This window comes from Vombatus ursinus, unplaced genomic scaffold (genome assembly GCF_900497805.2).
Source record: "Vombatus ursinus unplaced genomic scaffold, bare-nosed wombat genome assembly UNPS02014847.1, whole genome shotgun sequence".
Taxonomy (NCBI): Eukaryota; Metazoa; Chordata; class Mammalia; order Diprotodontia; family Vombatidae; genus Vombatus; species Vombatus ursinus.
In genome coordinates this window covers 1,364,408-1,390,624 of record NW_020954625.1, presented here as the reverse complement: position 1 = coordinate 1,390,624, position 26,217 = coordinate 1,364,408, and the positions used below count along the sequence as shown (strand labels likewise).

The window sequence follows — 26,217 nt, the reverse complement described above, 5'->3', positions numbered from 1 at the left end:
GAACTTGCCTTCAAGGAACTCACAGACTAATAGGGAAGACAAGATGCAAACAACTATGTCCAAACAAGATACACACAGGATACGCTAGGGATAGTCTCAGAGGAAATGCACTAAGACTCAGAAGGACTGAGAAATATTTCTTGCAAAAGGTGGGACTTTATGTGACTTGGAGGAAGCCAAGAAGCAGAAATGAGGAGGGTCAACACCTACTCTAAACAGCTGGGATGAGATACAAATAGGAAGCCTGGAGGGATATTGCCCCACTTTACAGATGAGGAAATTGAAGCAGACAGAGATAAGTGCCTTGCCCAAAGGTACCTTGCTAGTAAGTAAGGCTGAGGCAGGATTTGATCTCGGTCTTCCTGACTGCAGGTCCAGTGTTCCATGAACTATGGCACCACCTACCTGCCAATTGGGCAGGAATGACTACTATTGATCAAAACAGGTTAAGGGAGCATTTTCCATGTTTAAGTATAGTATGTAAGCAGATATTATTAATCAGATAATTAACAAATTCTTTCTATATAAAATACGTACTTCACCCATATCTTCTTCTTCCTCTTCTTCTGAAGTAACTTCATCTGTTGTCCCATTCTGAAATACAGAAAGACATTTCAATGATTGCTACATACTTCTATTATATCCTAAATTAAACTAAGCATCCACTGAGCATGGACAAGTTCAGATGTTGCTTCAGTTACAGATTCTCAATAATATTGTCTCAGACCTCATTTAAAATAAGGACAGCTGAGGATACAAATTTCATTAAACTAATTTTTAAAGCTCAGCTTTGATTATTAATATATATTTAACCAGTTTTTATAAAACACTATTTTTAAAAATAGTTTTTAAAAAAACTATTACTTCAGCATAATAATATTAGATGCCTTGGGAATAAACAATAAGAAAAATCACTATTCAAATTAAAAAAAAAAAAACTCACATCAGCTACCAGAAAAACTCTAGCCTACTGCCTCTTTCCTTTTCATTTACTCCAGAGAGGTTCCACTCACATACAGTTTTAATGGTTTTCTTTAGTTAAAAGAACCAAAAATCTCAAAAACTTCTCCAAGTTATTAATTCTTTTAAATGTTCTAATTTTTCTACTGTGTAAAAGTTTCAATCGTTTCCACAATTTTTCCAATACATTAAAATTACATTCAAAAGGGCGTCACTGTTGGCTTAATTTTCATCTAGGTGAAGTTTTCCCAAAGCTAGTTCATTCCCCTTGAACCTTCTCCTGTGGTGTACACTAAGTTTAGTTCACAGAGTTGTATTTCCCTTAAGTGCAAATGTCCTAAGAGTTTCAGAGATGGAAGAATCCTTGGTTGGGACTCTTATCATCTAGCCCTGTGTCATTTTACAGGAGAAAAAGCTTGGCCCCAGAAGGGTTAACTGACTTGCCAAAGCTAGTTAATTCAAAGAATGAATACATTAAACAATGTAAGACCAACACTCTCCTAACTAGCGATAACTATTCTCTAAAAATTCACACCACTTACAGGAGCCTGACTCAGACTGAAAGGATCTGGTGAGCAGGTGAAACTAAACATTCCTTTAAGACACATTAGAAGCTGGGTTCTAAGAGATTTAAACAAGATTGAAGAAAGAAAATACTCATTTGTCAACTACTCAGAAGAGGATTCTCCTTTGCCTGAAAAATCTGAGATTGCAAAAATGTACGGAGATTCTGATCAAGGGCCAGGACATAAATAACAACCCCATCATTATACCAGAAAAGGGTAATTCTTCAGCATTTACAAATAGCAGTAACAAAATCCAAGAGGAAATAATATAAAGGGAAGTCCCATTCAAATAACTACAACATGCACAAAATATATGCAAATCAAGCTACCAAGACACACTCAAGATGTACATAAATGCAAGCTTTGCTGAAGGAATCAATGTGCTTTACTTTAGATTATGAGCACTAAACGAATGAGGAATTTACCTGACCCGAAGGCAGTGGCTGATCAAGCATCTCGACATCAGGATGCTGAGGAAGGTTGTATAATCTGCAGAGGTCACATATTAACCTCTTGAGTTGCTGAAGAAGCTATAAAAACATTTTGGCAAATCAGTGTTAAAATTTTTGGGGAAAAAAATCCCTGGAAAAATGTAATACTTTTTGGATGAAATAAAAGCCTAACACTACTACTTCAACAGAAATCTGTTTCATCACTAACATGACTGGTCTAACGTTATTCAACTTCTTCCAATAGCTATATAAAAGAAAATGATCTTTAACAATATTATCCTATATTAGAGAAGATTACAGATTAGAGAAGGCTACAGCATTCACATGGACTTCGCACTGATAGATATGATGGATTATATAAGATACAGAACAAAAAGGGAAGAAGAAATTGAGAAAAAAACCTCTAGACTAGGGGGTCGTTCTTATCCTTTTTTCTGGCCTGGACTCCACTCTGACAACCTGGTGAAACCCGTGGACACCTTCTAAGAATCATGCTTTTAAATGAAGATAATTTTTTTCTCAACCAAATTCCCAGGCTCCCCTGAAATCTTAACCTCTGCTCTAGGTAGCACCCAGTTCTAACCCTTGATTTTTTCTCTTTAAAAAATCAGTCTATAGTACATTTACTGCAATACTGAGATGTGTATAGTGTTCTATGACAGCTTAATAGAAAAGTTCATATCTATTTTTATAAAATTACTAAAAGACTTTTATAAATCAAATACTTTTATGTGAAAATTGTAGTGACATATTTTGTTCCAACACACACACACACACACACACACACACACACACACACACGCTCTCTCTCTCTCTCACACCCTAGCATACTCCCTGCTTAATCAGGCTGTGAGTGTACAAGACTGTCCTGGGCCCTCTATACCATCTCACTAAGCAACATGATCAGCTCTCATGAGTTAATGATTAAATCTATGCAGATGACTTCCAAATCTTTAAATTCAGCCCAGCCTCTCTCCGAAGCTCCAGGCACAATAACCACCAATTATCTACTGGACATTTGAAATTGGATGTCCTAGAAGCATCTCAAATTCAGCAAGTGCAAAACTGAATTCATTATCTTTGTCCCCAAACCCACTCCTGCTGTCAACTTCCCTATTTCTGCAAAGGTGCCACCATCTGTCCAGTCACCCAGGACTGCAACCTTGGTATTCCCTTGACCCTTCACTCTGCCTTACCTGACAGAATCAATCAGGCACCAATTTTTAGCAATTTACCTCGTGCAACCACCCCTTCTTCTCTGCTCCCAGAGTCACCACCCTCATTTGACTCTCTTGCTTTTCCTACTGGGATGACCTCCTAATTGGTCTCCCTGATCCAACTCTCCTCTCCAATCTCGCCTCCACAATGCTGCCAAAGTGATGACCTTGCAGAGGTCTGACGATGTCCCTGCCTTCATAGTAAATTCCTGTGGCTCCTATTATTGTGTTTAATATCAAATATAAACATTTCTGGGTTTTAAAATCCTTTACAACCTGGGCTCAGTCTACCTTTCCAATCTTATTGTTTATTTTCCACCTTCCCAAGCTCCACAGTTCAGGCAGACTAGCCTTAACTGTTTCTCCATCATATATGACACTGTAGACCTCATCTCCTTGCCTCTGTACTGACTGTCTCCAATGCATGGAAGGTTCTCTCATCTCACTTCTATTGCTCAGATTTGCTTGTTTATTCCAAAATGCTGCTCAAACACTACCTTCTACATGAAGCCTTTCCAGACTCTCTGTTCCCTCACCCTCCACTGGGGTTCCTTGTATTTATTTTGTACGTATTTTTATTTCCTTATGTAATGGACATTGACTCCTCGGCAGAACATAAGGTACCTGAGGACAGGAACGGTTTCATTTCTTGTCTTTATATCACGTGTGTGTGTGTGTGTGTGTGTGTGTGTGTGTGTGTACATACACATACATATGCTTGTTGTTGACTGAACACCGAACTCTGACTGATAATCGTGCAACTTCACACTTTTCACTTTCCAAAATCAGTACCAAGGTTGTCCAACACTTTTTTTTCCCCTGAGTTTTGTTGCCAGTGAAGAGTTGTGTTCTCATGGACAAAGCTATTGTGATGGTATAAATTGTCCTTCTGGTTCTACTTTAAGTAAAATACTTTAAAAACCCACTACTAAGAATTATGTGGTGACCACTTTTATAACGCAAAGAACCATCCCTTAACTATTTCTTTTGCAAATCCAAATTTTCATCAGACTTTCTTAAAGCAAGGTACACTTGCATTGAGTCTCCATATGCACAAGGCCCTGTACAAAAGAAGTTAAACATATATGACTTCTGACTGATAAGAATCTATAATTTGCAAATATAAGGTCAGATAGAGTATAAAATTATATATCTACATATCATTTGTATTACATCCAAGTTTAGTCTTTGTGGTTTAAAACATGGTAATTGTGAATGCCTGGCTGGCTTCAAAAGTAAAGGGGTAGAGGTTGAAGATAAGAAGAAACTTACTTACTTAATCACATCAAACACAGCAGGATCTTGAGGAAGAAGAGATCTTAGAGAGGTCAAGGCCCACAGTCAGAGAACCATATTAACAAGGCCAGAATCCTTCCTTCTCTTTCCAACCACCACCACTTCTTTTTGCCTAAACTTAGATCTGCTGATGGCAACTGTAAGCAATGCTTGTAGTCAGGACAAAGCCTCTCTGATTGTGCAAGGAAGGACACAATTGTAAGGACTGAAACACACTGGATAGCAAAGTAAATGGACAAGGTCTCAACCAAGTCCTAAAGATAAGGAAAGGCTAATGGCCAGTGCCCCCAGGATGAACCAACCATGCTTATAGGACACTGTAACTCTTAACATGTAGAGAGTAGCACATAACATCCATGATAAATACAGAAATTGTTAGGTTTGGGTTCTCACCAAGGTGTTGCTCTTTTTGATGTCTTCAAGACGTTCCAGAACTGATGCTAAATTTGGGTCATCCGATTCCACAAACCATATTGGTGATGAAGACGGATAGGATTCCTATTATGACAAGACTTGCAGTTAATCCATTTGGCTACATCTTGAGTACAATATTCACATTTAGAGTCTAACACCATTAAATTAGGAGAGGGACCAATGTCTATGAAAAGGCAAATTCAAAGGGAGAATGGGCCCCAAGCAGATGAAAACCTGCAAAAAAGAGCTCTTCACAATGGCCATGCTCTGCAGCTTCTTCAACACCACAACTGTACCTAATCAAGTAGCTCTAGTCTTGAACACTTTGCAGAAACACTGCACCACTGTCAGAGTGCTTCAGGGCAGAAACAACAACTATTTTCCTTGACTGACACCAAATGGAACATTTGGCCATGTATCAGTCTTTTAAAATAAAATAGAATGTGCAGTCACAGAAATGGTGTCTTATGGCAGCACCATTTTTCAAAATACAAAGGCCTGTGAATAACATGAGGCCACGTGACTCTCTCCTCTGCTGGGCAGATGAGCCATGATGGCCAAAGCTTCCATCCACATTAAATCCACATTCCAATTCTAAAAAATTCTAAAGAATCCTAAGAAAAGAAGAAATGCCATGAGAGATGAACTTTTTTTAACCACCCTACCCCCAATGCAGAAATGTGATGATAAATGCCTTCTGTATTCTGTAATTTTTCAGAAAATCTGCAATTAGCAAGAGATATTTTATCAGATATTTTCCTTGGGAAGAAAAACTATTCCTAATTATCTTTGTTTTCTCCCAATCCAATAACCATTTCCCCATTCTACTTAAACTTTGAGGGGGAAGGGTATAGCTTTCTAAAAGTGACACACAAGCTTTTAAAGCAAAATAAACATTAGCATGAGAACTTTTTGATAGTACCTCAGTTAAGAATTGGAAACAGCCTCTGAGCTATCCCATCCTGGTTCCAGCTGTCAACAAATGTAAGCCAAGCTGAAGAAACCAATTAAAGGAGCACAAGAGAAACTGTTTAAAAGTTGGTGTCAATAATGACTACAACAATGTAAACGGAAAGATTTGGGGGGAAAAAAGGTGTTCCCCAGCTTCCTTCTTCCCAGAGGTGGGGATGGTGTCTGGGTGTGTAACACTGGACAGATGGTTAGACTCTGCTCATATACAGGTTAGTTTTATTTAATAGCTTTTTGAGTCTCTCTCTCTCTCTCTGGGGGTCAGGGGAGGAAAGAGAGAAACTGGAAAATGAAGGTTAATCAGTCAACAAGCATTTATTAAAGTGTTTAGTATGTGCCAGACACTGAGCTAAGTACCAGGGATACAAGGACAGGCCAAAAGCCAATCAAACAAAAAAACAGTCCAGGTTCTCAAGGAGCTCACATTTTAATGAGGGAGACAACATGCAAATAACTACTAACACACAAGATACATACGGCGCAAATGGAGGGTAATCTCAGAGTTACAGCAAGACTCTCTATATGCATATACTCACATACATATTTATTTATTTTTTTAAACAGATGTTAAAAGGTAAAATTAATATCCATCCCAAGGGACAACCTTATTACAATTGGGTTTGACCTTGTACAGTTATTCTTTGGGAAACAGAATTTAAACCACAGGTAGCTGACGTCTACAACAAGCTTTGTGGTAACAAAGACATGGTGTAACGGAACAGCTTCTCTTTGTTTAATGTGCCCAATGACATTTGACAATAAAGCCTACTTCATCTGGCAATGGAAGGAAGGTCAGAAATTTGGGGAATTTAAAGAAAAGAGGAATCACATGGCACCTGAATCTCATTAAGGAGGATACACCCCATTTATCTTAAACAAAGAGGGCCAGATGATGAATGGGATATTTATCACCTTCATTTCCAAATCTTCAATCTTGAAACTCCCACAATAACTCAAACCTTTTGACAAAACATAATAAAAATAAATGATGTCTTCTCAAGACTTATTTCCTCAGTTTGTGATGACAATTTTGATTGTTTCAGTATTGTATTTTTAAAATTACATTAACCAAATTCAGGAACCCAGGGTATAAAACTGGCAAACATTAGACAGCTTCTGCATTGACCAAAATTATAATGTCTATGTTACTCTTCTGGACTGGAGGCATCCAATCCAAATTAAAAGAATTCACAGCAAGGATATCTCTCTAAGTGCATAATACTCTGTAGGTTAAGGTTCCATTTTAATCATTTTTATGCCAAAGGACGTGGGTGGTAATAGTAACAATTCACATTGATAGAATTTTAAGGTTTCCAAAGAACATTAGAAATGTTATCTAAAGTAACGTAATCCTCACAACAACCCTGGGATAGGTGCCAATATTATCTCTGATTTACAAATGACTAAACTAAGGTTCTGAGAGTAGGAGCCCACTGCTAATGAGTGTGTGCCTGTGGGGGAAAACCCTATTCTTACTGATACTGAGTCCAGTCCTTCAGGGTGGTGCCTAACTTTTTAATATGGCTAGAGACTTCCATAGTACTTAGATATTTGTTGACGTGAAGTTCTCAGTCACTACTGAAGGTTTTTAATTTCACTATGACACCAGCTCCCTAATAAAAGGTTACAAAGGCAAACTAAACAACCCTTTTTGTGACCTCTTCATTGGCATGTGTGCTGGGTCCCCAGCAGCAGCAGGCTGGCTGCTTGTCCAGCCATTTCACTGGGCTGCCCAAAGCCCCTTGCAGCTCTAAAGCGATGCTAGGATATGTTCAGCACCCCAAACTACAGAAGTCTACTTTGCTTTTCCAACTCGTGCTTATTCGCATATTCCATCTAGATCTTCAACTCCTTTTCCTTTGCTCACAAGGGGAAGAAGAGGGTCTGGCCACACATAAAAACTGGAAAGCAGTCTGGCAGAAATTAAATCCAGATCAATTATCCTATACCACATACCTCAATAAGTTCCAAATGAATACACCTAGTTATAAAAGATCATATCATAAACAAATTAGAGGAGCAAGGAAGAGGTATTTTTTACAATTCTGAAAAGGGGAAGAGTTCTTGACCAAACAAAGATTAGAAGAAATCAGAGAAAACAGACAATTCTGATAACATAAAATTGAAAATTTTTTTGCACAAACAAAATTAATGCAGTTAAAATTAAAAGAGAAACATCTGGGAAAATCTTTGCAATAAGATTCTCTGATAAACAGAGAACTTAGTGAAATACATAACAGCCAATCCTTGTATTCTTCCATATAAGAAAAGCAAGCTATCAATTACCATATAAAAAAATGGTGGCAGCTATGTGGCGCAGTGGATAGAGCACCGGCCCTGAAGTCAGGAGGACCTGAATTCAAATCTGGCCTCAGACCAACACTTGACACTTACTAGCTGTGTGATCCTGAGCAAGTCACTTAACCCCAATTGCCTAAAAAATAATAATAATAATAATAATAAAATTTTTAAAAAAAAAGAAAAAGAAAAAAAATGTGCCAGATCACTCGGAAAAGACTTACAAGTTAAAACAACCCTGAGGTTCTACTTTATACCCATCAGATTGGCAAAGATGACAAAAAAGGAAAAGGAAAATTGCTGGAGGGGATGTGAGAGACTGGCCTACCAATGCATTGTTGGAGCTTTAAACTGGTCCAGCCATTCTGAAAGGCAATTTGGAACTATGTTCCACAAATCATTTAACTACATACCCCCAAATCCAGCAATACCACTACCATGCTAATATACCCCAAGGAGATCAAGGCAAGAGGGGGAAAGGACCCTTATGTACAAAAATACTAAGAGCAGTACTTTTTGTCATAGTAAGATCTGGAAACTAAAGAGGAGTCCATCAACTAGTAAACGACATTAGAATATAATGGAAAAAGTATCACAGGTTAAGAAATAAGGAACAGAATGATTTAGAAAAACCTGGGAATACTTGGGTGAACTAATGCAGAATGAAATGAGTAGAACTATGAGAATAATTTATACAATAACAATAGTACTATAAGGGCAAAACAACTTTTCAGCACTTAAAAACTCTAATCATTAAAATGACCAACTATGACTCCAGAAGACAGATGACAAGGCGTGCTTCCTCCCTCTGGATAGTAATGGACTAGAGACACAGAATGAGACATACAATTTCAGACACGGCCAACGTGTGGATTTGCTTTTTGCTTGATTTTGATTATTCATTAAAAGAGACAAATCATATATTTGGGAATGGAGGAGAGAAAACTATTAGTGATAGCAATGCCAAAAAAGAAAAAGAGCGCTGAAACAGTCTAAAAAAAATGCACAAAAGGTAACAAAAGTTTTGAAGGAGACATAAACAGGTCAGCTTTGGAACTAATACGTTGATTTGTTATATAATTTTTAAAACCAAGCTCTCTATGGGCAGCTAGGTGGCTCAGTGAATAGAGCACGTGTCCTGGAGTTAGGAGAACTTGAGTTCAAATCCTGCCTCAGACACATAACACTCACTAGCTGCATGACTGGGCAAGTCATTTAACCCTGATTGCCTCACCAAAAAACAAAAACAAAAACAAAAACAAAAAAAACTCCCAAGCTCTATGAAATAATAATGAGTGGTTTCATATATAATCCTTTATCTTGTTCTCCTTTGCATAGAGAATTGCTTTTGTTTGCTGACATCTGTCAAGTCCAGAATAATAAAAAATTAAAATTAAAATCCTGAAAAAATTTAAAAGATGCCTCCTTTCCCCACTGTTATCTGACATAATTCTAGAAATGCTAGAGAAAATCAAATGAGAAAAAACTATCTCTATTTGCTGATGACATGATCGTTTACTTGGAAAAACCCAAAGGATCAGGAAAGAAATGAGACAATCTTGGTAAAGTATCAGGATAAAGATTAACTCCACATCAGTATTTTTATGAAGCAAACCCAAAATCTAACAGAAAATAATAAAAAGAGAAATATCATTCAAATTAACTATAAAGGCTCAAAATAATGTATCTGGGATGCAATTCACCAAAATCAACTTTAAGACACAAACAAAATTATAAAATACTTCAAAGAAACAGAAAATAACTTAATTGAGGGATATTCATTACTTGTGGGTAGGCTGTACTATTATAATAAAAATCATGCCACCCAAATTAATATTTAGCGCTATACTCTACTACCAAGGAAGATACTTTATAGACCTGGACCCAAATATAGCAACAAAAATTAAAATTAGTAACAAAATTAATTGGAACAAAAGGTTCAGAATCTCAAGGAACATATGAATATCTATCTAGAGCTGGAAAGGTCCTTCAAAGCTGTCTAGTCCATCCTCCTGAACTTTATAGATGAAGAAAACTGGAATTCAGGAAGGTAAGTTACTTACCCAAGGCCACACGAGCTGTAAGCTCCACAGGCAGGAAGGCTTTGAACCAAGGTCTTTCGTACTCCAGAGACGGTTCTCTTTACACTGTGGCACATCACCCCCTTGGCAAGGGGGTTAAAGTTAATTCAGCAGGCTCAATTTAGTACAAAGTTAATTAGTAGGCTCAATCTTCCAACTCCAAGACTCTGTTCACTTAGGAGTTCAAAGCAACTTGGATGCAAATGCAAATTACTCAAAGAAGATGAGAAACTAGACAATTACATGGGCTAGGGTGTTCTGATCAACAAGCACCAGAACGCTCATCTAGGAAGGTATCAAAACTACAATAAACTATAAGTAGAATTTTGAATTTTGGAACTGGGGCAGGGAATCTATATAAGAAGTACCACTTCCTGTATACATCTTGGATATATTCACCCAAAAAGGACCAAAAAAGAAAAGAAATTAAGCTACTTTGAAGCTAACAACTCACCTTCCCAAGCAAATGTTACTTTAAGTCAATCTTACTTGCTAAAAATACAAGCATGGCTATTCCATTCATTTGCCTCAAGTGACTAAGCACTAAATACATTTTAAAAAAGAAAAGCCAAAACTTGCACATACTGTTACACATGGATCATTCTTTTCATTTGAAGAACTCCATAAATTAGCACATCTTTTAGCTGTGATTTAGACATGTTGCAACAAAGAACATCCTTTATTCCTAGCCTCCCCAATAGGACATCTTAAAAGTTAACATCCTTTCTTAAGTGTATACTTTCTTGACCTATCTTAAGAGCACTTTTCCGTAATCATATATGAAAATAAGAGCATATCACTTTAAAAGTGTCAGATACAAAATCCTCCACACTGTCACCACCCTTAAAGATTTAAATTTCTATGACCCCAAGGTCCCAAAGTTGGCTGCCACACACTTTAGTATGAAAATCATATCCTCTTTTTTTTTTTTTGCTTTTTTTGGTGAGGCAATAGGGGTTAAGTGACTTGCCCAGGGTCTCACAGCTAGTAAGTATCAAGTGTCTCAGGCCAATTTTGAACTCAGGTCCTCCTGCCTCTAAGGTCAGAGCTCTATTCACTGCACCACCTAGTTGTCCCTATATCCTACTTTTTGAAGCAGCCTGCTGGCTCCGTAGGAAGAACCTAGGTGAAAGTAACAAGTATCTCAGTTAGAAGTTCTGGAACAAAGGGACAGGGCCTGCAACATCTCTCCCAGTACAGCCCTATCTCAAACAGCATCCTGAACACTGCCAACAAGACAGGAAATGGAGACCTATCCGATACATGGATAGTCAAAGATTACTTTTTTCTGCCTCTTGTCTCTCCCTGTTCTAGTCTATCTTTCACATCCACAGCCAGATTAATTAAAGGAATACCACTTTCATTCGTCCCTCCCTTACTTGCACTACCTAGAGAACAATATCAAAGCAGTTTGTATTTCATCTTTTGTATCACTAGGGCCTGGCACAGTGCCCTGCACACGGTAAGGACTTAATAAACGTTTGCTGAATTCAAGTCTTCCAATTTGGTTCTAACCTATCTTCCAACTGTATCTCCCACTACAGCCCACGCTCCAAGAACACTGTCTGTCCCAGTTTTCAATGTCCTGTCCTTCTTTCTCTGCCTATCTAAATACGACCCATTCTTTCAAGGCCAACTTCAGGTCCAATCTCTTCCATGAAGTCAACTGTTTAGGTTCAGTGAACTCTCTCTACTCGGAATTCACAACTTTAGTTGTCCACTGTTGTTGTGGTTCGGTCATTTCAGACTCTCCTTGACCCCATTTGGGGTTTTCTTGGCAAAGATATTGGAGTGGTTTGCCATTTCCTTCTCTCCAGCTCATTTTACAGATGAGGAAACTGAGGCAAGCAGGATTAAGGGACTTGCCCAGGGTCACCCAGCTAGTGTCTGAGGCCTAATTTGAACTCAGGTCCTCTTGACTCCAAGCTGATGCTCTAGCCACTGGGCCGCCTAGCTGCCCCTTAACTGTCCATACAGTTCCTTGGGTACTTTACCTTCTGCAGCCTTTATGACATAGTTATTGAGCCCCTGGATCACTGGTTCTCTATTCTGTGTGTGAGCATCACACGCATACACATACACACAAAATCAATGCATAGAAATCACAATGGAGGGGGCAGTTAGGTGGTACAGTGGGTAAAGCTCTGGTCTTGGAATCAGGAGGACCTGAGTTCAAATTTGGCCTCAGACACTTGACACTTACTAGCTGTGTGACCCTGGGCAAGTCACTTAATCTTCATTGCCTCGCCCCCTCCCCCAAAAAAATGAAAAGAAAAAAAATCATACTGGACTTAAGAGTCATGAAAACCTGAGTTCAAGTGCTACCTTAGACACTCACTAGCTGTGTGATCCTGGGCAAGTCACTTACTCTCTCTGTAAAATGAGGTTAATAACTACATCTACCTCACAGGGTTGTTTTGAGGATCAGATGAGATGACAATTACAGCTCTTAACAAACCTTAAAACTGCTTTTTAAATGCTAGCTATTTTATATCCCTGATCAGAGAATCTAACACTCCTAGTGGACAGAAAACTTGCTCTTTATTTCAATATATCTGTAACAACTGGCACACATCGCTCTGCATACATAACCTTAATTACGTAGCGCTGGGCTCTAGGGACATGAAGATTCAATGGCACGGTCTTGGCCAACAAGAGGCACACACCACCACAACCTTTCCCTATGCATTTTGGACACTGATCCCTATTCTTCTTCTGTTATTTCCTCCCACTGACATGTCCATCTCCCAATTTCCTCCTCCTCCTTTGGGAGTTCTTCCATCAATGGTTATCTATATCTCTAGTTTGTGCTCTCACAAGATGTTCAAGGATCACAAAGCAGTCCCCCTCTTCTTAATTCAGGACTTTCAGGTTGTAACTAGTACCAATAACCAAGCTCTCAGAATTAAAATTAACTTACTCAGGGCTGATCGAACCAGGGGACAAGTCAACTCTGTGCTTACAGGCGGCTGAACCAATCTGATGATTGAGCAACTTCCCTATCTTTTGTTCAATTTCAGTAAATATCAAGTATCTACTGTGTGCAGAGAGTACTAGGTGAAATACCAGAAGAGAAGCAGACATAAAGGATTATGACCTTGATGGAACAGTACAGTGGTAGGGCCATTCAGGTGCTGGTAGTCCAAGACAGTAAAGATCATTACCAACTTGGGTGGGGAGTGGATAGGAGGTGTGAGGAAATCTGGTAAGGAGGAGATGGCATCTGAGTTCTGCTTAAAGGAAAACAGAAAATGCTAAAGTTTAAAATTTATGGAAAGGATACAAATTCTGAAAGAAATTACCACATATTAAGAAAAATCATGTGCAGTCTTCCCCTACTGTAACTAACTTACAAACCAATCAACCAAATCCCAATCTCACTAGCTGACAAACCAATCTTAAACTGTATTCACAAGATCAGGAGTGCATCTATGTTCCTGTGTATCTTTAGAAAACAAATTCCATTAAAAATAGGACATTACTAGTCACAAGCAAACAGTCTGGAAAAGAAAACTATGCAGCCCTTTGTCCTTTTCTTCAGATGAATCTCTAATAGGATTAACAAGTCTTTGTTTGCAAAGAGAAACAAAGATTTAGATCATTATACTGCGAATAGATTCACAATATTAACTCTTAAAAAATAAGCAATGAGTTCCAGACCACTGGCCTTAAAATCCTGAGGGAATTTAGTGCTGAATAATAAAGCCTCAGCTGCAAATGTCTAGAAATTAGAGTGCCCAAAGGAAACCAACTCCTACATGGGAATACTCCAGGCAGATGAAACCAGGGATTTTTTGAAGTATCAGAAATAGCTTCTAGGAATTTTCAAAAACCTACCAAGAGCTATTTTTCTGCCTTTTTTTTCTTCATTAAAATATAATCAGAATAAGCCAGCCAGCTCACTAATTGGAAACAGAATATATGGGTTCCTACTCTGTTAAAGTAATTCTACCCATCTAGTTTTTGATCTCTCTTCAGGTCTTTAAATTTCCTTCATAATAATAAGCCTAAAATTCTACTTGCTTTTAAAGTGTTTTTTGGAGGTAGAAAGGAAAAGTGAATTGTTTGTCTCAATTAGAGATAAGCTCAGCCTCACAGGATTTTAGATCTGGAGATGAGGCTGGGTGTGGGATGGATGCAAAAAGGTGAATGGGTAGGGAGCCAGGAGAGGCATTATGAGCCTGGCAGAGGGAAGACAACATGGAGAAGTCAGAGGGCAGAACGTTGACTAGGGGGAGGTGGTAGAAGAATGACCATTTATAACAAAAAACAAAACTGCTTGTCAAATTAACTAACAAGCATTAATTCTGAAAAGCCAGTTGTGAATAACAACATCTTCAGTGCCAGTTAGTGCCAAGAGATAGAACCAGGCTAACAGCTAAAAAGTAGCCTTTGACACAAAACTCAAGATTTCACACGTACAACTTCAACAGTTATTTTTCTACTTGTTTTGCCCTCCCCAAACTATTTTTTTCTTAATCAGAAAATGGCTCATCCCTCCTGATTTTCTTAATACTGATGGTAAAAATAAAACTTCACATTTTGTTTCATTTTCTAATGCATTTAAAATATGATTCAGTTTAAATATTTTCCATTATCCTTTCTTCAGAACTCTACCTAGGCCTCAGTTTTTTCATCTATAAAACAAGGCTTTGACCTAGATGGCTTCTAACAACTGTTTCACTGTTAAATATTCTATGAGGCTACTGCTACAGTTATTGTCTATGTCCCTCTCCTAGCTCTGATAGTGACACTCCAGACTTTTCCATCCCACCTTGGAAGATGCCTCTGTAAGCTGCAATGCCTGACAAATTCCATTTGGTAAAACACCCAACCCGGCTATGTCTACTCCTCTCCCTTATTCACACACTTAGGACCAGGGGTGAGGAAACCTGTGGCCTCGAGGCCACATGTGGCCCTCTAGGTCCTCAAGTACAGCACTTTGCCCGAGTCCAAACTTCACAGAATAAATCCCCTTAAAAGGATTTGTTCTGTAAAACTTGGACTCAAAGGGCCACACTTAAGGACCTACAGGGCCCCCACCTTCTCTGGACTTTTCTACCTTGGCCCTTGAAAATCCACCTCCTGGTCTTTCAGCTGCTTTTTTATATATATATTTTTATTCAAAGTTTTGAGTTCAAAATTCTATTTCTTAAAAAGAGAAATTCCATTTAAAGTAACTATAGACAATATAAAATATTTGAGAGTCTACCTGCCAAGACAAACCCAGAACTATATGAACACAATTACACGACACTTTTCACACAAATAAAGTCAGATCTAAATAACTGGAAAAATACCAGTTGCTCATGGGAGGCTGAGCTAATATAATAAAAATAACAATTCTACCTAAACTAATTTACCTATTCAGTGCCATAACAATCAAACTACCAAAATTATTTTATAGAGCTAGAAAAAATAACAACAAAATTCATCTGGAAGAACTGAAGGTCCAGATACAGGGGTGAGGAACCTGTGGCTTCAAGACCACATGTGGCCCTCCAGGTCCTCCTGTGGACTGAATCCAGCCTTCACAGAACAAATCCCTTTAATAAAAAGAATTTGTTCTGCAAAACCTGGACTCAGTCAAAAAGCCACACCCAACGACCTGTGGCCTGCCAGGGAATTAATGAAAAGGAAGGCAAGGGAAGACGGCCGAGCCAGACCAGATCTAAAACTGTATTGTAAAGCAGCAATTATCAAAACTGCTTGTTATGGGCTAAGAGCGGTGATCAGTGGAATAGGTTAGGCACACAAGATACAGTAGTTAACTGTAGCAATCTACCGGTTGATAAACCCAAAGCCTCCAGCTTCTGGGATAAGAACTCACTATTTGACAAAAAATTGCTGGGAAAACTGGAAAACAGTATGGCAGAAAATAAGCACAGACCAACATCTTACACCACACACCAAGATAAAGTCAAAATGGGTACACAATTTAGACATAAAGAGTGATTCCATAAGCAAATTAGGAGAGCAAGGAATAGTTTATTTGTCAGATCTATGGAGAAGGGAAGAATTTATGATCAAACAAGAGATAGAGAACATTATGAAATGCAAAATGGATCATTTTGATTACATTAAATTAAAAATTTTTTGCACAAATAAAGCCAACGCACCAAGATAGAAGGGAAGCAGAAAGCTGGGAAACAATTTTTATAGCCAGTGACTTTGATAAAGGCCTCATTTCTCAAATATATAGAGAACTGAGTCAAATTTATAAGAATACAATCCCCCAAAATTATAAGTGATAAAATGATATGAACAGACAGTTTTCAGATGAAGAAATTAAAGATATGTATAGTCATATGAAAAAATGCTCTAAATCGCTATTGATTAGAGAAATGCAAATTAAAACAGCTCTGAGGTACCACCTCAAACCTATCAGATTGGCTAATATGACAAAAAAGGAAAATGACAAATGGTTTAGAAGATGTGGGAAAACTGGAATACTTATGCTTTGATGGAATTGTGAACTGATCCAACCATTCTGGAGAGCAATTTGCAACTATGCCCAAAGGGCAATAAAATTGTGCATACCCTTTGACCTAGCAATACCACTAGTAGGTCTGTATTCCAAAAAGATCATAAAAAAGGGGAAAGGACCCACATGTACAAAAATATTTATAGCACCTCTTTTTGTGGTGGCAAAGAATTAGAGGGGATGCCCATCAACTGGGGAATAGCTGAACAAGTTGTGGTATATGAATGTAATGGAATACTACTGTGCTATAAGAAATGATGAGCAGGCAGACTTCAGAAAAACCTGGAAAGACTTGCATGGACTGATGCTGAGTGAAGTGAGCAGAACCAGGAGAATACTGTACATAGTAATAACCACACTGCGCACTGAACAACTTTGATAGACTTAGCTCTTCTCAGCAATACAACGATCTAAGACAATTCCAAAAAACTCATGATGGAAAATGCTATCCACAACCAGAGAAAGAACTATGGAGTCTGAATGCAGATCAAAGCATACTATTTTTTTTCCTCTTTTTTTTCTTGTGGTTTTTCCCTTTTGTTCTGATTCTTCTTTCACAACATGACTAATGCGGAATATGTTTAATATAATTGTACATGTATAACCTATATCAGATTGCATGCTGTCTTGGGGAAGGGAGAGAGGAGGGGGAAACATTTGGAACCCAAAATCTTATAAAAGTGAATGTAGAAAACTAAAAATAAATAAATAAATAAAATGAAATAAAAAATTCAATTTCTCCCTCTCCCTTCCCTGACAAGGTAAGCAATCAGATACAGGTTATACATGTGCAACGATTCAGTTGTTTTTTTTTTTTTCTGTGCTGTCTTAATACTACCCCCTTAGAATGCAGGCTCACCAAGGGCAGAAATTGTCTTTGTTTTTTGCTTGTATTTGCATTCCAATGCCTGGTACATAGAAAGCACTTAATAAAGGCTTGCTCTGTCTATAGCACTGGCCTTGGAGTCACAAAGACCTGTGTTCAAATCTTGCCTCTGACACTTACCGAAATGTGTGACGCTGGGCAAGTCACCTTTGTCTGCCTTGGTTGTTGTAAGCATCAAATGGGATAACATATGTGAGGTGCTGCTGGCTATTATTAATTGTTATCATCATCCCAGGCACCCTAAGCAGGTATGGGTAGGGAAGCGAATCACTTTTTTAAAAAACTCTTCTTTTCCTTAGTACAGCTTTAAAAAACTCTTCTTATGGTCCTTGGCTTCCTTTGCTATACTGAGAGCACCCTGTGCTGCAGCAGCCCTGACACAATTTTTTATTTTATTTTATTTTATTTTTTTAAGGCAATTGGGGTTAAGTGACTTGCATAGGGTCACAGCTAGCAAGTGTCAAGTGTTTGGTCTGAGGCCGGATTTGAACTCAGGTCCTCCTGACTTCAGGGCCAGTGCTCTATCCACTGTGCCACCTAGCTGCCCTCCGACACTCTTTTGATCGAATGGGACCATACTCTTGTATTTGGCCATGCTCCTGTTCTTCTTTGTGTCCTCCGCATGCGTCTTTTTAAAATCCCCGTTGGTCCATGAGTGTTAACCTTGTGTGCAGCTGGTCCTGTACATCTCTCCAATTTCTCCTTACCAACACTGTTTATACACATAGTCACATTTTCATTTTATGGTTGCTTTACCAGGCTACATAAATAAGTGCTGGTATATCACATGCTAGAATCTTATATCAAATCTGAAAGGGGGAAAAAAGCATTTAGGTTACCAATTTTTATTTCCACAAAAGTCTGGTGAAGTAATTTAGCATATTAAACTATGGCTAAGTATGGACAGGTCAAATAATGTATATTATACAGAATGGTTTCAGAGAAAGGACTGGAGAGCTTTAACCATATTTAAATTCTTAAGAAGTACCAATTAATAAAAACAAGTTTTTATTCATTATAATCAGAGAAATAAAATAGCTGAAAAATAGCAACGTACTTGGTCTTCAACAACAATCATCAATAATAACAATAAAAACAATCTGAAACTTACATAGCACTTTATGGATTACAAAAGTGTTTACATCTTTTGATCTTCACAACAAAATCATGAGGTAAGTGATATGGCTACTATATCCATTTTACAGATGAGGAAATTGAGACTGAGAAGTTAAAAAGTGATGCAAAATTCAAAATCTGGTACCTCTGATTCCAAGGACAATGATCTATCTATCATTTCACCTGGCTGCACAATTAATGATTGGGTTTTTTTTTTGTCCAAATGTTGGAATTCCCAATGTCTAAAAATATTATTCTGAAAAATGTTTACTCACCCTGGCAAAACAAACAAACCAAACTGTAGTACGACCAACTCATGTCTTAGCACCAAGTAAGGAAGATTGTTTTCCAAAACTACTGGCCCTCTTCCACCATTCCCTTCCAGAGACCCCCTACCTGAAATGCCTGTTTGAAATTCAATAAATATTTATCATCAAGGTCCCATTATATGCAGTGAAAGGGAGAAACAAATAAGAAGCCTGTGTTCTCAAGAAGCTTGTAATTCAGGACTAGAAAAAAGATGTAAGTATCCTAATACAAATTAAAATGTTAGGTGTCTAAGACAGGGGTGGCCTAGGTGTCTAGGCCACATATGGTCCTCGAAGCCACAGGTTCCCCACCCCGGGTCTAGGAGGAATAGAAAAGGCTACATCCCAAAACAAATTGTGTTATTTTCCTCACAATAACTGTTCAGATGCTTCTGATCTATCAGCCTTGGGATAGGATCAGACCCCATTAAAGGAATCTAAGTATTTGATTATTCAGACCCCTTTCAAGAATTTCAAAGGCTGTTAGACAAAGAATTACTACGCGTGCCACATAAAAATGTCTTTCTTCAATTTTAAAAGTAAACCAGAGCCATAAAATTCTTTGATAACTTTCAAATTAGCTTAGCCAAGGATCCTAATTTTTTCCTCCTGGCTATTTGTGGCACTGTATAAAATTTCATCATAATCACCTAGAACTGTTGTAGAGCTCTTTTCATACCAAAAAGAAAGGAATCTATATCCCTTAAGAGTGAGTCAGGGGCAGCTAGGTTGTGCAGTGGATAGAGCACCAGCCCTGGAGTCAGGGGCACCTAAGTTCAAATCAGAGCCTCAGACACTTACTAGCTGGGTGACTCCGGGCAAGTCACTTCACCCCGACTGCTGCACCCCTCACCCCATCCCCCCCCCAAAAATGAGCCAACCCTGCTAAAAGGTAATGAAGAAAAAAAGCAATTCAGCAAAACTAACCCAATCAATGGAGTCTGATGGTATACGCTGTGTTCTGTACCGAGTCTCCCACCTCTGAAATGTTTTCATATCTTCTCTAACGCCAAGCTTGGTAATTATAATAACATAACACTCAGTTTCCGTTTCTCATTCTTTCTATTTACATTGCTACAGCCATTGTATAAATTATTTTTCTAGTTCTACTTAACTTCGCTCTGCATGATTTCACAGAATTCTTCCTTAAATTCTATGTATTTTTCATATTCATCATTTCTTATGGCATAGTAATATTCCATTATATTTACATATCAAAATTTAGATAGTCATTTCCCAAACAGGCAACTACTTTGTTTCCAGATATATAAATAAAAGATGACAATAAAAATATACCTTTATAAAAGTGAAGTATTCCATACAGTTCTCAAAAGAAGAACTGCGTTATCAACCGTATGGAAGAGCGTTCCATCACGAATGCTAGGACTGCAAATCAAAACAACCCTGAGGTTTTAGATGGGAACAGTCCATGCTGGCAGGCACACTGCTGCATTGCTGGCAGCGCGATATGAATCAGTCCAGTCACTGTGGAAAGCAATTTGGAATTATGTGAGAAAGTGACCACCACGCTCATACCCTTTGAGCCAGAGATTTCACTGCTAGGCATGTATCACTAGGAGATAGCATTGAGATAGATCTCAATGACAAAGAATAAAGGCTTTATGTATAATAAAATATTTGTAACAGCACTTTTTTGTTGTAGCAAAAACCTGAAAACAAAGCAGATGCCCAGTGACTTGGGAATGGCTACACATATTCTGGTACGTGAATATGGAGTATTACCAGGTAAAAACAACAAATGTGATAAACTCCAAGGTGCATGGAAATACATGAGCCGAGGCAAAGTGAAGAAAGCAGAACCAGGAAAACAATATATACAATGACTACAACAACATAAATAGAACCACAAAACAATCAAAATCAAATACTGCAAAATTATAACATTTAAGAACTTGGCCCCCAGGGAGAGATATAAGAGGTATCAATACCTCCCCCAACTCCTCTGCAGAGGGGATGGCCTATAGGTGTATGACAATCCATATGACGTTAAACTTTTTTTGAAGTATTGATTGTTTTTGCTAAATTTTTTTACTCTCAAAAAAATTATTTAAGGAATGGCACTTAAGGAATGGGGAAGGGGTATAGAAGGAAATGTAGGTATTATAAAAACTACAGATATCAGTAAAAATCTATTTTTTAAAAAAGAAATTATGCTAAAAGCAAAACTACATTTTAATCTAATTTTTTCAAACTCCCTTAAGGGGTGAATTTAAGTGCATTTACATATATGGTATAAATGGTTCAAAACTTGGAGACACAGGACCCTGAAGAACACCGAAGCATAACAAAAGTAAATGAAAGAGAATATGTTATTTCTTTCCAACGTCTTCTGGGCTAAGGTTGCTCCAGCCAATGCCTCGTTAAGGGTTCAAGCACGATATTAGAACAAAATGAGACACTCTTAAGTCATCCAATAATTAACAAAAGGCGATTTACTTGGCCACAGCAAGGGAAAATATTCCATAAGGATTCCTGTCAAGGACAGTGCAAATTGATTGGGCTGAGTAAAGAACCCCTGCTTCTGAGTTTCCCATCAAAGTTTGCTTGCCAAACCTCAAAGCTAGGCTGAAGCCCACAGGGATATGTTAAATCAGGTAACCTGAAATGATGTAAACCACCAGAATTCTTAGTCCCCTAAACCAAATGAATACCAAGGATGGCCTCAATACCTTTTAAGAGCCCAACCTGCAAGGGAGCAGGAGGCTTAGGATTTTACTCCCAACACAAAGGCACTCAAAGGTAATTATGGTAGAACCTGAGTGTTCAAAGAAAAACTTCTGTAAAATTCCATCAGCAGATCTCTTTTTATTCTTTGAAGTCAATTTACACATTCCTAGTCCCATCTTCTCAAAAGACCAACTGAACAGGAAAGGAATGAAAACGATTCATCTTTTTTTTCTTTTTTTTTCTTTTAGGCAGTTGGGGTTAAGTGACTTGCCCAGGGTCACACAGCTAGTAAGTGTCAAGTGTTTGGTCTGAGGTCGCATTTGAACTCAGGTCCTCCTGACTTCAGGGCCGTTGCTCTATCCACTGTGCCACCAGCTGCCCCAAAACCATTCATCTTAACATAGAAGGCTAAATGATCACATTGGATCATAATTGATTAGGTAACAATAAAGTAATTGCTTATGTTAACTAGAACGGATTTTTTTAAATGAGTGTTTTCTTTCTTCAAAAATAAACAAGCTCAGTTTCATAAACAGGTCCAGCATTAGATAACCATATACATATTCATACCAAATGAGTAGCTAACTGATTTTACTAGCCACATGCTTTTTGTAATGAAGGAATGAAACAAGGCCTAGAGAACCTTCACTGAGTCTTTCCTGATGCATTGCTGTGTTCTCTTAATATCTAAAGTACTACAAGAACAGCAATAATGCCATGTGAACCAGGCTCTTCTGCCTGGGCACCAGATCCACAGCACTCTAGGCAGCACAAACTGGGAAGTGCTGGAGATTGGAGCACAGAGAAAAACGAGGACAGGATCTGCTGCTGATGCCATCCAAACACCCGAATGATGGCTGGGAGGGAGGGTGGGGGAGAGAACGGCAGTGTCCTTCATTTCTTCCAGACAGCACATTTCCTCTAGTACTAGTTAAATGTAGACTATCTGAGTTTAAGTCAGAAACATGGAGAGCAGCAGAGGCAAGAGACCACAATGGACACACCATGGACTGGGAGCCAGAGAACTGTCTCTGTGACTCTGTGGCATCTTTTATAACTTTTCTGGGCTCCAGTTTCCTCATCTGTAAAATGAGGGTGGTATAGGGCTCCATCACCTCTATGATCCCTTCCAATTCTAAATCGATGGTTTCAGAATCCACAGGGTTTTAGAGATGGATCTTAGAGATAATCTACTCCAATCCTCTCATGCTGTAGAGGAGGAAGCTGATACACAGAGAATCAGGGGGATCTGCATGAATTCACAGAGATGAATTCACGCTGACTGAGACAGAACCGGAAGCTAGTTCTCTTTAGTCCCAATCTAGCGTTCTCCCCATTAAGACTATTTCTTCCCTAAGAAACTATAAAAGCTCATATTTATCAAAGAATATAGTTGAGTTAGAAGCGCATATAGGATTACATTCTAAAACACAATTTAAAACCAAGCAGAGGTACCAGGAGAGGAAGTTAGGTTCCAAATGGTTAAATTCAACAATTTAAATCAACAAGCATTTATCACAGAACTTAGAAGGAAGGGACCATCTAGTCCGACCCATACCTGAAAGGAATCCTCATTACAATATTCTGGACAAGTGGTCATACAAGCTCCTTGTGAAGACCTCCTGTAAAGACCAGTCAACCTCTTCTTCAAGGCCAAGTCATTTTTAGAAAGTGTTTTCCTGACATCAAGACTAACCCAGCCTCTGAGATTTCTCTACCTATTGTTCCTGGCTCTGCCGCTCTGGGGCCAGAGGGAAGAAACCTAAGCACTCCTCATCATGAAAGCCCCTCAAACACTTGAATATAGATCTGGTCTTCTGCCACCCCACCCCTTCCACCAGTCATCTCTTCTCTTTGCTAAAGATGCCCTGTTCTTTCACCTGACCTTATGTGACAAATACTTAACACCTTTCCTATCCTCTGGACAACCTCCAAATAACCAACAGCCTTCTCAAACTGTGGTACAATGAGACTGGATCTGGCTCAGGGTGTACTGAAAAGGGACTCTCATCTCTTTTCCCCTGGAAGTGATGCTTCCCTTCTTTTGCAGCCTCTGCGTCATAGTGGTGACTCATACTTCAGCCTGCAGTTCACTAAAAGCCCCAGAGCTGTTGTATACAGTACCTATATGCATGGTATATACCTCCAGGCACAGAGGATGCAAAGTCAGACAGGGCACAGACCCTATTCAAAAGTTTCATAATCTAATGGGGGAGGGAAGAGGAGAAAGACAGGTAGAGAATTAAACAAATAACTATGATGCAAGAGAGATACAAGAGAGACCAAAGTATAAGTGCAAAGCCAGAGTCGAGGCAAACTGCTATGAGTAATTGGGAACTTTAAGAGGGAGATAATTTGAGGGTGGGGGAAGGATTCTGAGAAAGCTTCATGGAGGTGACTAACAGACTGGAGTCAAGTGAATGAAAGAGCAGCCAGAAGAGAATTCAGCTCCAGCCCAAATCTTAGCCACAAAGCCACGGCTCCTTTGGCTCATCTGAGACTCTAGGGGAGAGACCCTCACCATGCTTAAGAGCTTCACAATAACCTAGTTAATGCATTTACGATCTTCTCTGACCTCGCAAAACCTAGCAATGTTTTTCTATGGAGATAACTGCACCCTCTAACATTAGTATTAGTAGTTATTAGTATTAGTAGTTCTTCTAACAAATTAGTTATGTTAGGCAGGGTCAGCTGAGAGGCAGAAACCATTTATATTATACTCTACTCTTATGGTGGGAAAGTTGATGCCTAAAAATACCATTTTTCCAGAAGGATAAACAGGGAAAGAAGGTCCACGTAAGCACAGAAAGGAGGAGGAGTAGAAGCACCACAGGGTGCAGGGAGTATCACCACCTAGGAGGGGAGGAGTCCAGTTTGACTACAGGGTATAGCATGAGGAGAGGCTTAATAGAAGTGGAAAAAAGGAAGGTGGGGCCAAATTATGGAAGGTCTTGAATGCGAAGCAAAGAACCATGAATTTTACTTGATAAATAACATGGAACCCAATGTTTTTAGCATGGTCAATTTATGTATAAGAATGTTTATTACGACAGCAGTAAAAAAAGACGGATCTGAGCAGGGGAGACTGGTGTTAACACAAAAAACTATGAGGTGGTTACTGCAACGAAAATAATCTAGGTTGGTGGCAATGAAAGCGGACAGGGACGTGGGGGTTGGGGTGAAAATCTGGGGGAAGCTTCAATGGTGGAATTGATGAGCTGAACCCAGAAAGGAGTGGAGTAGATAATCGCTAAGGTCCATCTCTAAAGTTCTGTGGATTCAGAAACCATCGATTTAGAATTGGAAGGGATCATAGAGGTCATGGAGTCCTACACCCTCATTTTACAGATGAGGAAACTGGAGTCCAGAAAAGTTAAATGATGCCACACAGTCACAGAGACAGTTCTCGGGCTCCCAGTCCATGATGTGCCCATTGTGGTCTCTTGCCTCTACTGCTCTCCATGTTTCTGACTCAAACTCATATGAGGGAAGGAGTCAGAGACAACCCCGAGCCTCTGGTCACAGCTGAATGGGGTAGGGAGAAAGGTGAGCATGTGGTCTGGGGCTGGTGGGATATCTAAATGAAAGTGGTCTCAAGGTAATTACTACAGGTCTACGGATCAAGAAGAGATGAACCCTATCAGTCAACAAAAATCCAACGAACGTACAAAATAACCTTATGATCATGGCTCTAGGGTCAGAAAGGATGTCAGAGACCAACCAATCCCCTCATTTTGCAGATGAAGAAGCTGAGGCCCAGGCAGATTGAGTTATCTGCCTGAGGTCAAAGGGACAGTAAACCTCAAAGGCAGGATACGAAGCCACATCATTGGCCTCCAGAGCCAATGTCTTTTCTATTGTGCCATGCCTAAAACCTTTAGTAGGAAGAACTAAGTGAATTAAAGAGAGTAAGCAAATAAAATGCTTTTGATATGTGCTATTCCCTGCCATCCAAGTTTGCCCAAAATTTTACCACATTTGGCCCATTTTCCTTTTTTTAAATATATATACCTGTAGTCACTGCATGTATAATTCCGGTGACTTCAATTTGCATCACTTGTATAGGTTTTTCCTTATTTCCTCATATGCTTCATTTTGATAAATCCTTAAGAGTGCCATAATTCATTACATTAATTTACGACAATTATTCAGCCATTCTCTAATTGTGGGACATCTATACTGTTTCTAATGTTTTGCTATTACAAATACCACTGTTATGAGTATTTTTGAATATATGGATTCTTTTAAAGAAGTTTTGGGGATAGAGTCTAGCATTAGAATTTATTGGGTCAAAATGGTATTATCAGTTTTATAACTTCCTGTACAACACTGTCTAAAATATTTCTAACAGTCAGTCATTCCACCAATGATGTATTTATAATGCCTTTTATCTGAGAGTCATCTGAACTAAAGTGATAGGAATGAATATAACTGCAAAGGGAACATGAGAGAAGAAAAAAGGTCAAAAGTCAGAACTATGGG

The 26,217-nt window shown here is 38.7% G+C and overlaps 1 protein-coding gene across 2 annotated transcripts in view; it reads right to left on the bottom strand.

The window, feature by feature from the left end:
- The window catches only part of UBE2Q2 (ubiquitin conjugating enzyme E2 Q2), a 68,119-nt gene that overhangs the window by 29,960 nt on the left and 11,942 nt on the right, over positions 1–26,217 (bottom strand). For both annotated transcript variants that reach the window (XM_027840722.1, XM_027840723.1), the window contains exons 2-4: positions 4,885–4,989; positions 1,952–2,056; positions 538–594 (exon numbers count right to left, since the gene is read on the bottom strand). In XM_027840722.1, the coding sequence (XP_027696523.1) occupies positions 538–594; positions 1,952–2,056; positions 4,885–4,989 (267 nt within the window). The remainder of the gene's footprint in view (positions 1–537; positions 595–1,951; positions 2,057–4,884; positions 4,990–26,217) is intronic.